This window comes from Nilaparvata lugens, chromosome 6, assembly GCF_014356525.2.
Source record: "Nilaparvata lugens isolate BPH chromosome 6, ASM1435652v1, whole genome shotgun sequence".
Taxonomy (NCBI): domain Eukaryota; kingdom Metazoa; phylum Arthropoda; class Insecta; order Hemiptera; family Delphacidae; genus Nilaparvata; species Nilaparvata lugens.
Genome location: NC_052509.1, coordinates 17,767,957 through 17,780,716, shown reverse-complemented (window position 1 = coordinate 17,780,716; position 12,760 = coordinate 17,767,957). Strand labels below are relative to the sequence as shown.

The 12,760-nt window shown below is 33.2% G+C and overlaps 1 protein-coding gene across 1 annotated transcript in view; it reads right to left on the bottom strand.

Moving 5' to 3' along the window:
- Positions 1-12,760, bottom strand: part of LOC111059764 — a 154,447-nt gene that overhangs the window by 12,907 nt on the left and 128,780 nt on the right. Inside the window, exons 5-7 of the mRNA XM_039430301.1 lie at positions 8,894-8,989; positions 8,218-8,280; positions 4,014-4,091 (exon numbers count right to left, since the gene is read on the bottom strand). Of these exons, the coding sequence (XP_039286235.1) occupies positions 4,014-4,091; positions 8,218-8,280; positions 8,894-8,989 (237 nt within the window). The remainder of the gene's footprint in view (positions 1-4,013; positions 4,092-8,217; positions 8,281-8,893; positions 8,990-12,760) is intronic.

The following is a 12,760-nucleotide window of genomic DNA, read 5'->3' as shown; positions in this document are numbered from 1 at the left end:
TGATAAAAAATTGAAAAACGAATTTAATCATGAGTTTCTATTATTTCCAGTCATGAGTACATAATAATCGCAGTGTTTATTATTAAAAATAATGATTATTATTATTTCAGTTATATTATATTTTTTCTACAACTGCGCGTGAAAAAAGAATTCACATACTCAATTCTCCTCGTAAAACAGCTTATTTCTGTGGAGAATCTACTTTTTCGCTCGCTAACCATCCTCGCATGCGCAGTAAATTTTCTTTACGCTCGCAAATAATTCGCGCATGCGCAGAAGAGTTTCTTTACGCTCGCCAATCAGCTGATGGTAAGCAGCTCGCCAAAAGGTCAGATCTTTACCTAAAAAGTCGGTAATTGTAACTCCGCCGATATAAGTAATGGGCAGTTGATACAGGTTTGGGCAGTTGTAGAAAAAATGTTGTATGTAATTCGCGCATAATGCTTCTTTATCGCTCTTGCAAAATTATCACGCTCCGCTTCGCGTCGCGTGATAACTGTTTTGCGCAAGCGATAAAGTCGCGCATTATGCTCTTAATACATAAATAGCTATTATATAGTAATTAGTTCATAATTTTTTTGGAAATAATTTTAAATAGTGCAGATAACTGAGAAATGCAGAGTTCAACAAGATAAATTCATCAAATAGAAATTTCTTGAGTTACAAAGGATGAAGGATTCAATAAATTAAAGAATTCCAATCTTGTTGGTAGATTACGATTCTTCAAATTTCTCAAAATCCTTCATCGGCATTCTTATTCAACATTCCAGGGAATCGAATCTCGTATTTTTATCCGGTTTGAAAACACTCTATTTGCAAATTACAAGCAACCATCGACTCACATCAATTCTTGAACAGTTCGTTGTGCGCTAGAAAACGTCTAATTTTTAATTTGCAACTGCAGCGGAGCATCTGATATGCTATTGGGAGACTGAGATGGATGAAATATTAATAATTTGCCGACGTTGAGGCGCAATATTCCCTCTTCAGCTCGACGGACGGCGTCTTTGTTTTCCCTTCAATTTACAGTGAATTTTTGAAAGCTCACGTATTTCATTAGGAGGAAGCAATAATTGTGTCAGACACGTGCTTAGTTGCTGCCAGACTCATGTTCAAACAGCTAATGATTAACAGAACTTGCCGTAAAATAACCACTTCTTTATTGATGATGAATTCAAATGCGAACGTATAATTTCCGTTGCATATGGAGTTTTTACAGAATGCATCGTGATCTTGATGATTGATGATCGTTTCCACTGCTTGGAACTCCTTATTTCGAACTATATCAGAACAAAGTTCAGGAGAATCATATCTTGACCCTTCAAAAGTCTGATGAGATAAAACATTGATTTCCCTCAAAAACCACCATAGAATCTCAATAGGAAATATCGATTTTTCCAGTTCATAATTCTCTGGGAATACACTGATGTCACTATTTTTCCAAAATGTATTACAATTTATATTATACTGATACTTCAAAACAATGCAATTTAAAAGCAATGTCTCTTTTCACTTTAATTAGCTCAACTCAGGTAGCCTATTTATGTCAATGACGTCATTATAATATTATCAAAACCTAAGTTCAATTATTCATTGCGAGTAGCTATATCAGTCATAACTAAACTGTTTTTGAACAGGTCGTTTGAAATAGAAAAATACAGAATTTCGTTTTGATTTCATTATGGAACTATTCATCAATGTTCCGTCCTACAACATGAACCACCTATGGATTTTTTACAGAGAATAAGATATTATTCATTTGAGACTTCTAAATCAAAATTAAATAATCGATTGTAATTTCAATACCATGTTAATTTTCTGAACTAGGATACCCAAAACATTTCAAGATTCAATGATAAAATATGTCAGTGGCATGGAAAGTGGAAAATTGTATGTCAAAAAAGTTTCGAGTTGAATAGCGTCTCTAGTGTTGGGTTAAGTGTTAGTTAGACAAGCATACAATAGCTTGAGATAGCTTAAGATAAGCTTGAGATAGGAGTTATTTGATAACGCTGGAATTTATTGATGTCTATACAATGGATAGTACTACTTGTAGATCAAGTAAGGGAGCCACTTCATAATTGGAAATATTGAATACATTGTCGATTTCTTGGATATCCTTAGTGTACTTTGAATACTTTTGTTGTTTCCAAAAAAGGCTCTAGTGATTCTATAGATAAATTAATCACAAAAAGACATTAACATATTCTAAATTCTACTTTATTGAGTATTTCAAATTGAGATTTTATTGGGTGGTCATTTTTTCTATTGATCTTCCTCAAATATTCAATGAAGTAAGATTTAAGTACACCAAGGTACTCATAAAATCAGGGGAATCGACAATATACTAAATATTTCTGATCTCAATTAATTACATTAAATTTGGCGTCTCCAAGCCCTTGATATTGCACAATTTTATAAAACTCAAAATCCATTACATGCTTTGTATAATAAGATTCAAACTTCATCAATAACAAAATTATTTCAACAGCCACAATTAATGCAAACAAATTCACTCTTCAATCAATTCCAATTCGTCAGTTATGACAGCTATTGCACACCTCCACGGGTTGATTGAAATTCGTGCGAGGCTACTCTTTGAAATATCAAATATAGCTCGTGAGTGAATGCGTCAGTGGATGATGTGTATGTGTGTGTGTGTACCTGTCAAACTCAGAGCCTGAATAATGGTGTTCGGATGAGGGATGGAGGGAGGGAGGGAAGCACGGTTTAGGTAGGGGGTGGATTCAGCTGACAATCATTTCTGACGTACAATTGTTTCAGACGCGAGTTAGGCGAAAAGCAATCAATATGCGCATAAATTTCGAACAATTAGTCCATTTGAGCCAGTGGATTAGTTGTTGGTGTGACGATCCCCCCCCACCGAAGCCCCTGCATCATCCCCTTCGTACCACAGAAATCTCTGTACGTTGCCCTCTGATGCACTGATGACAATCAAGGTCGAATTGATTTTGGCTGTGATTTTCGGGGTCTTGGGATAATGAGAGAGGTTGATGTAGTTGGTTTTCATTGCAATAACATGGTTTGATGACTGTTGATTCAAACGAATCCAATAAATCTTGGACTTGGACATCATGTTAGTTTCATCTTGTACTTTCAAAATGTTTTTCTTTTTTTATGTTATTATCTCTTACTGTTTTACTGACTTCACTGAATTCCTCACGTCTCAAAATTAAGAAAGGATGAACGCTGAATGAAATTTTAGACTAGAATAATTAATTCAGAAAAAGATATTGCTTTTTCCGATAAGAAGAGTTCTGATCCCATTTCAGATACGAACCTCTTCCCATTTATCATTTGTTCTTCCCACTTGCACTTTTTTACACTGTTTCTTGTTTTGATAAGATAATGCTCAGTATTATTGCGTCTCGAAGTTATATAGACGTGGAGGAGATTGGTACTAAGTCCCATGTTTTGTTAAGTATAGCGTAAATTGATGATTTTAGTAACTAAACAGATAATGAATTGAGGTAAGGGACTTCCTAAGGCTATAAATACCTCTAGTCCGAATCAAATACCTCCAGTCCAAAGCAAATCAATATACGTTGATAGCAAAAGAATTCATTCAATCATAGAGTTATCATTATTATTTGTATATTTCACACTTCACATGAAAAAGTATTATACAATTTACAACAAAGTATTGATGAAGAAGTGAAAGGTTAAAAAGTTAGAAAATCTTTTGTAAGTGCTCTCTCTAAAAAATGTCATCTTCATCTTCATCTTCACTTCAGGGATTAGGTTTATTAATTAACCTGTTCCGGTACCCATCTCTTTCTTGGCCTCCCTACATCTCTTTTTCCTGTAGGTCTATAGTTTTGGACTTCAACTTGTGAATTAAAAATCTAAAAAATGTGAATTGATGAGATCGAACTTTGATTGAATAGTACTAGATAAAAATGTATAATCAAATCTGAAATAGTTGGTTTAAAAGAGTTGGGAAAAATTAATTTGTTTTGTATACAATACAGGATGAAGGATCAGATTCTTACCCTTATATCAAACTCGGCTGTCCCTCTCCCAGCAATGTACTCCTGATACTGAGAAACTACACACAGCAGACAATAAACCTGAAAATGAATAGTTGAGTCATCATGTAAAGGAAGAAACAAACATCATTTAGGTGACTGAGGCTTTTTCATATACACTGCGTGTACAATAATCTTCAAGTCTCCTGCATAGAATTTATTGTGACATATTGAGAGTTCAATGAGCGGAGAGGAGAACATACAGGAACTATTCTACTCGTACATACCACATTTACTCTATATACCACATCAAAGAGGAACTAAACTACATAATCATCTTCAACTTAACTCACATTCATGTACACATAATAAGATTCACAATCATTGGACAAAATTTCGATCAATGATATTTTACTCCTCTCATGCAATTGTATTGTATTGAGATCAATAAAATATTGAAAATACAGCCTCGTAATATCGACAAGTACACAACAATTTTCAATTTTGATCAAAAGTACATCGACAGTTACTCCCTTCGTGCATCCATGATGATTATTGGCGGTTCTAAAACCTAGTACCTAATACCTAATACCTAGACAGACTCAGGTATGAAAGTAAATTTATTTTCACAAATATTATTGGCAGTTCTGAAATCTAGAGTACAGACTCAGGTATGAAAGTGAATTTATTTTCACAAATATTATTGGCAGTTCTAAAACCTAGTGTACAGACTCAGGTATGAAAGTGAATTCATTTTCACAAATATTATGTGATTTGTAATAAACATCCAGAAAGTGCAAATGGAGCCATAATTTCTTCTCCAAAAATTATAATGTACTACACTTGTTCAACTGGAGCCGATTTCATCAATCAGCGACACTTGGTCAATATTTTATTCAGATCATGAAAATAAATTCCACCTCCAAAATTCGAAACAAACTGACAGAACCTCTACCATCCATTCTACTCTCGATTAAATCGATCATGAACAAGATTAAATTCGACGACAGCATTTATAAGAGGCGACCCTTCAAGCAGGCAGACACCATTAAAGGAGGTTGGAGACTGTATCGATACGGTGAATTTGAAATTCTAATGCTTTAGAAAACCTACATATAATACTGTAGCCGAGTGGTCGGCCTTTCGCTTGTTATGTGGTCCATGGTGAATTATTCATCCACGGCGACAGAGCACGTTCATTCTATATTATTCATGTTTCACTCCAACGAGCATTACATGACGCGAATCTATTTAATCTTTAAAAGCTTCCATGGAAACGGTTCACTGATCCTATTTATTAGTTTCATCACTCATGTTGTAGATAATGATAGATGATTGGTGCCGTAATTTTGAATTGAACAGTGAAATATACTACTAACATTGTCAACATTGATTGAAAGGAGAATATTCTACATCAGGAAAACGTTATGATTATTCATAAGGAATCTGTTCGTTTGAAGTGTACACATAACAGAAACAAGAGTTTCTCGGATAGAAACAAACAGGATGGATAAAATAATAGATCAGCAAAAAAAACTCCAATTTTTTATATTTACAACTTTATAGGATATAGAGATACTAGTTTTGGATGTTACACCATTTATCTACAGTACCTATATTACCCTCTATTACAGTAATATAGTTACTTCACATTTATCTAGTAAACTAAAACAAGTAGGGAGCAGCAGAATAAATAGTATTTCTCAAGAGATGAAGCGATGTGACTGGTAGATGAATGACCTATCACAGTGAACGTCTACTACTGCCATAAGCTACTCTCAAAATCATTGATAATACATTATGAAATACTAGAATACATTGTTTTGAAGATTATTATTCCGAAAGCTGCAATATTATAATTAACTTATAGTACATACTACGCGATGAAGAATGAATTATTATAATGCTCTTGATAAAATAGAATGTGATAAATAATGACCTAGTTATTAGTAAAATGTAGAAGCGATTAGTTTCAAAATAAGGTCACAACTTGATATACTGTTAGTAAAAAAACTAGATGATGCAGTTTTCTAGGCAGGAATGAGGTAGCAAAAAATGTAATTAAAAGCGGAGGATGCCTGATGAGCTTCCGAACCTGTGATCCGTGGCTGTGTGGTGATAAAATGTTCGGTGAAGAACTCTATCATCCTGTTGTGTGAACTTCAATATTATCTAACAACTTCCAGTTTTATGAATGGAAAGAAATAAATTTATAACAAAAATGTTGAAAAGCCAATTCAATACAATCCAATTCAGTTCGACACCTTTACTAGAATCATAGAGTAAAGAAATATTATTAGATAAAGAAAGATTATTTCTGTCATCTCTGCTAGAATTAATGAATTCGTAAGCCTTGTCAGGATTTTAGTATTTGGTAGAAAAAATATATTTTCTTGGTTGATATTTGAGCTCTTACATTTCTTGGTTGAGTTTCCATTGTGATAGAATATTCTTGATTGAAGGTAATCTTCCCATTCTTGAAACTATTATGGATCTAGAAACTGTAATGTAATATTAAAAATCATCTTTAGACATTATTTTTACCATGTTACGATAGGTAGATAGATAAATGCCTTTTTATTTACACTTAAAAAAATTAAAAGTGATGTGGGTGAAGTTGAGGCAATAAGAGCGCTCTCCTCCACTTAACACATTTGTAGACGATAAGCCTTGTAACAATTTATTGATAAATAAAGTTTATCCATCAATAACACTGGAATCTTCAAGGATACTATTATTGAGGAGTGGTTCATCTAAATAATATCCACATACCCGAAGATTCAAAACATACTTTGACTCAATAAGATCCAGGTATGTGGGGAAACGTGAACAAGCTGAATGGATGGATTGAGTAGATTTCCATCAGAAATGAAAAATGATTCGTTTTTTCGATGATTATGGCCTCGGGACATTATCGCTCAGCTCTCAGCCGTCCATTGCAAGTATTGTCTTCTTGATTATATGGACGACTATCATCAATCTTCCCAGCGACCGGACATTCTAATGGAAAACAGAGATTGACAACGTTTAAAGAGCTTTTCCGCCGAGTTTTTCATTTATCATAGCGCTGGAAAAACAACAGCAAATGCTTTTCACGCTGCGCGTTTCAAAACAAATTCCATCCGTCGTTGGTGTTATCTCTGCAACACACCCTATCATTAATATTTCCACTGATTGCTGACCATTTTGAGAAAGTGACAGTTATAGCAAGAGATGCTACAAATCCACCCTAAACGACATACGTAGTTGGAAAATATTTTCTTTCCCATGATGGTTATGTGATATTATATATATATTCCCATAATAATATATTCGTATTCATACTCTCCGAATTTTCCTCGGCTGAATCTCAATGCATTTTTCTCACACTTCTTTCTTATCATCATTTCCTTCCATTATCTATTCAAGAAGTATACATTACTTATTTCTCATTTTCTATTCTTTCACTTCTCCATTCAATTTCATTTGTATTAGCCCAATTGCTTCATCCAACTTGAACCAATTGCTTCAATTCTTTCATGTATATTAAAACTGCATTGTATTTGAACTTGTTAATTCTTGAAGCATTTGTTGAAAAATGTGATTTTTCAATTTTTATTTGTGATGATGAGTGTTTACAATCTCACTAAATTCACTCATCATGTAGTGGAATTGATATTGTGGTAGTTATCCATTTCAGTAAAAGACTCGAACACATAGCAACCAAAAATATCTATTAATTTAAAGGAATACCGGTTCAATTATTTACCCTATTATTGACTCTGGAAGACTAAAAACTCAAGTACAAAGTAGCAGAATAATAAAATTATAGCATTAAATAAGCAATATGATTGGTAAATGAATGACCAATTAAATTGAACGTCTGCCAGTGGCCTAGATAATCGGTTTATCAAAACTGAATTGCTGTGACATTGCTGCTATGAGCCGTCCATTTCGGCCAATGACAGACGATCTTTTGCAGTCATCCATCCATCGATCATAAGTGTGCTCAGTACCATATTTGATTATTGTACTCTGGTTTTTAGTTCTAGTTGATCACATTATTGACTTCACTACAAAGTCATGAGAAATGTATTGCAAATTGACAATTCAATAATACTATAATAGATTACAATACAATTAAATGATATATTACAATAGAATAAAATAATAAAAGTAGTTAACAAATTGAATCAAATCTATTTTTGCATTAAACATGAATTTTAATAGAAAAAATCTGTCTACTTACGTTAAGACACAAGAGGAAGAAGTCTATAGTGAACAATATTGCAGTCATTGGATTGAAGCTCATCTGAAAAACAGAATCTAAGCTAATTACCTTTCTGAATCAATAAGCTATTCTAAAAATGTTCCAACAAAACTGATTATTCCTATAGAAAAAAATCCATTCTCTAAAACCTAGATCGAGACCAAGGATAGGTCCTTATACTATCCTTGGATCGTATAAGTGACAACTTGATTGGAATGTGTGGTTGAAATAATAATATGTTGAATAATTCATATTATTTGCATGTGCAAGATGATCAAACAATGAGCTCATAAACTAATATGTAATTCATTTAGATGAGAACTTAATCGAAAAAATCTAAAGCGTTGAGGAAGAAAAATGTCAAGTGATCATTCGAAAAAAATTAGTTTCTCAAGTCGAATAGTAAGATAATCAACAACCACCTTTTTTATTATGAATTATTTATATTCATAGCAAGGTCATAACGATATGAAGATCATCGCTACGTATTCAGTGTTTAATATTTATAATTAATTTACCAAACAAATTTGTTGATTTTGTGAATTTTGATAATATTATGCAAGGAATACTTTGATGGATTTCTATCTATTGATGCTGATAACCAAACAAGAATATCAATCAAAGTTTGAAAAACTGTCAACAAATTGAAACTCACCGTTTCTAATGCAAACATGTAGAGCGAATGAGCCAAATCCACAGTTGTAGTAGTAGCTATCGTGAATATCCACGGAACTAGGAATATTCTTTGGTCCTAAAACAAAATAAACGACCATTTGCCTCAAGTAGTTTGTGGAAGTGACTTCTATACTCAGTAATTTATAAATTGATGAAATTATCATTCATTCAGCATGGCTTGATTTTATTGACACCAAACTACAGAACTTCGTATATCATATCCGTATCCAAATTCTGTTATTCACTACATAGTACCATAGGTAAAAGATAGGATAAGAAGATAGATGTCTCATGGTATAGGTCGATTATGTTTCAAATTTCGAGCTGAATTTTGTTAACACAAGCCTATTACTGTCCACCACTGTTTATTATTATTAGGTACTGTTTTGGCCAGGTGAGAGTGTAAGAACGGTACAGTATAAGAGACTACCAGCGTCACATTGCTTCACGAAAAAAACTACTATCGGCTTGAGTTAACAAAGAAATTTGGAACATAAACGTCTTATACCATGGGATATCCTTATCCTATCTATTCTCTATGATAGTATCTTGGCTAGATCAATGCATCCTAAATCAAACAACAACAACAATAATAATAATGTAATAATCATGTAGTGATAAATTACACTCAATTGATTGACGAAGAATATCACTTTTTTATAACCTATATCACAGAATTAATAATAGCAGAAGCATAGCATTATTAATAGCAAATTAATTATAGAAGTTTTCTCTGCCTATATCTGTATTCCATTTAGTGTTTTTGTTTCTAATCATTTCTCAATTGAAATCTGGTAGTCCTATTCAAAGTTCTGTAGTTCAATGATAATTGGACAGAAAAAATGACTTCTGTGAGTGCTTCATTTGTGACACTGCAGTTGATAACATAACAGGTATAGAGTAGTTGGCTATCGGTTCAAGTACTTCTGGAACACACACTTTTCAATTCTGTGGAAGTGTATAATGTTGGAGCAGGATGATTGGCCATCTCTCAATAATGTATGAGGAGGAGAGCAGAGCAGAGCAGAGCAGAGTGCAGTGAAGTGGAGTGGACCAGTAATGGAGGTTCATCGACTTGTCAAATCAATGTTTGTTCAGCTGTTGACGTGCACATCATAGCGAAAACTCTGAATACACACATCGACATACAAAAAAATATGCTTTCCATCAGGTTTTCCTCATATTTCCATGGTTTTCTATCGTCTTCTATTGTGTATCATGGTATTCTCTAACGTTCCATGGTTAGCTATAGGGTTTAATAATTATGCTGATACATTGAATTGCCTGTCTTTGAGCTGCCAGAGTTACCTATGAATTATAACATTGCATCATAAGATAGAGGTAGATAAAGATAAAATAAAGTGGATTTTTTACAATATCTCAAGTCTCTTCAATTATAGTGTGGAGATATAATTGAAGATAGCTTGATCATTTGTCTCTGATTTTATTCAATTACCTGTAACATGAACTATGTACAATGTATATAAAAATACAGAAATTGCTCGATTAATATAATTGAATATCGGGGCACCGAGCTTCGCTCGTTATTTTTATTAATTGATAAACAAAACACAATTTTCTAAAATGATCATGTTTATATTTCACAGCTGGCTATATGTCATCTTATGAATTTCGGGGATGCGATATTTTGATTTTTCACATACTCACTCGCTCATTCATTTTTTTACTATCCACAGCTGTTTCAGCCAAGGATGAATTATCCTTTTAATGTCGTTCAGCGAGTTTTCCCAAGAATGAGACCTAGTGCAATCAAATTTTTATATCATAAACCTACTATGTTCCAAATTTCGTGAAAATCGTTAGAGCCATTTTAGATCCGTTGAACATAAATAACCATATATAAATATATAAAAATACAGAAATTGCTCGCTTAATATAATAGGATTAAATACCCATTCATGTACCGAACTTTTTTAAATTTTATACAGTTTACAAAGTAGGTTCTGAAAATATTCTGGGAAAATTTCAGCTTCCTCATCTTCATAGAAACAAAATGGCGGCATATTGAAAATTTTACCAACTCGCTCCCTATGAAAGCTACTTTCATGAGTTATTATCTGATTTGTTTACTCCGTTGCGGTTGTCTTGACTTATTTGATGGTACCAAAAAATGGATCAAGCAACCTTCCAACAAAATGGTGCTCCACCTCATTTCGCAAATCATGTCCAGCAATTACTAAATGACAAACTTTATAGCCGTTGGATTGGTCGTGGAAGTGATTTTTTAGATTGGCCAACCCGATCACCAAATTTAACTGTGATTTCTTTTTATGGGGTTACTTGAAGGAAAAAGTTTATACCCATAGCTTCGATAATGATGAGGAACTAAAACGATCAATAGAAGAGGAACTTCTCCGGATACCGCGGAGTTTCTTTGTAAGAGCTTACAAATCATTTCTTAAGCGCTGTTATCAGTGTGTTGCTGTGGATGGATTTGAATTTGAATAATTTTGGACTTAGGCTAGGTTTTTCATCAGGCTATGTTATAGTTTTTTATTCAAAAGTCATATTGCCCTAAAGTGCAACAATAAAACAAAAACACCTTTTTAATGTTCTTAAAGTATCGTTTTTCAATATACCGCCATTTTGTTTTTACGAAGGTTAGGGAGTTGAAATTTCCCAGAATATTTTTAGAACCTACTTTGTAAACAGTGTAAAATTTAAAAAAGTTCGGTGCATGAATGGGCGCGTAATATAAAATCAAACGTGTAAACCTCTTCGTGGGACACGGTGTATAATTTGATTGTTTGGGAAGAGAAATGTTGTGGTATTTCTCCATAATCAAAAGAATAAGACGTTGATGTTGTCAACGTCTTACAATTTCAATTAAGTAATATGTTTTTTATCTGAGTAATGCCATTGAATGAAAATTGATTTGAAACTTGATTTGATGACACAAATTTTTTCAACCAGTTTAAAGTGATTCTCACTATAGCCTTTTACTAGGATTACTTTACTGTTAATAAAATTACCAGCTTCATCAACTTACTGTAGCCTATTCAATGGTAATCTATTGACATATATCATGTGGTACTTCCCTCATCCAGTGAACGGACGTGTGGTTCTGAGTTCACCAGTAATCTAGTTATTCGATCTGTGATTGTATCACAAATACTGATGGTTTGTTTGGTTTCGTGTCAAAACCACAAAACAGGCAAATCAAAGCCGAAAAAGAAGCGTTTTGGTAGCTCCCTGATAAGTGAATGCTTTCAACTGATTAAATGAAGTTCAATCCTCATTAAACATTGAAGCCTGGAATTCTCGGTCAAGTTTTGAATCGATTTCGATTTTCTGGGTAGTTTGTTTACTTTGGGAAGGAATTATTGAGTAGATTGATTGAGTTCATTCACTTTCTAAAATCTACACTGGATACACGGAGTACTCTTCCTGATCAATTATTACAGTTTGAATGGATTGAAGAATCTTGTGTTAATCGAACTCCCAATGTCATGATGTTGATTTAAAAGTGAAATTTCCTTAAAAATGATCGATGAAAAGCACTGAAAAATAGCTATAAATAATTGTTTTTATATAGAATCTTTCAGTTATCAGTGTGCATATGAAATATTTTGTAAATCATTTTTAATATGAGTTCGTTGAAATTTGCAGAACAAAATCAATTGGTTGTATAGGAAGTTAAGATTGCACATCCTATTCACATGTGTTAATGAGTGAATTGAATGAATAATATTATAATATTAGAAATCAAGTCCATGGCACTTGATGTACTTTATCAGAATGACACTTTTCCAATTCAAAAAAATAATTCTTCTCGATGTGAAAACGGATAGGCCTAATAGGCACAGCCTATTCCAGGGTACAGCTT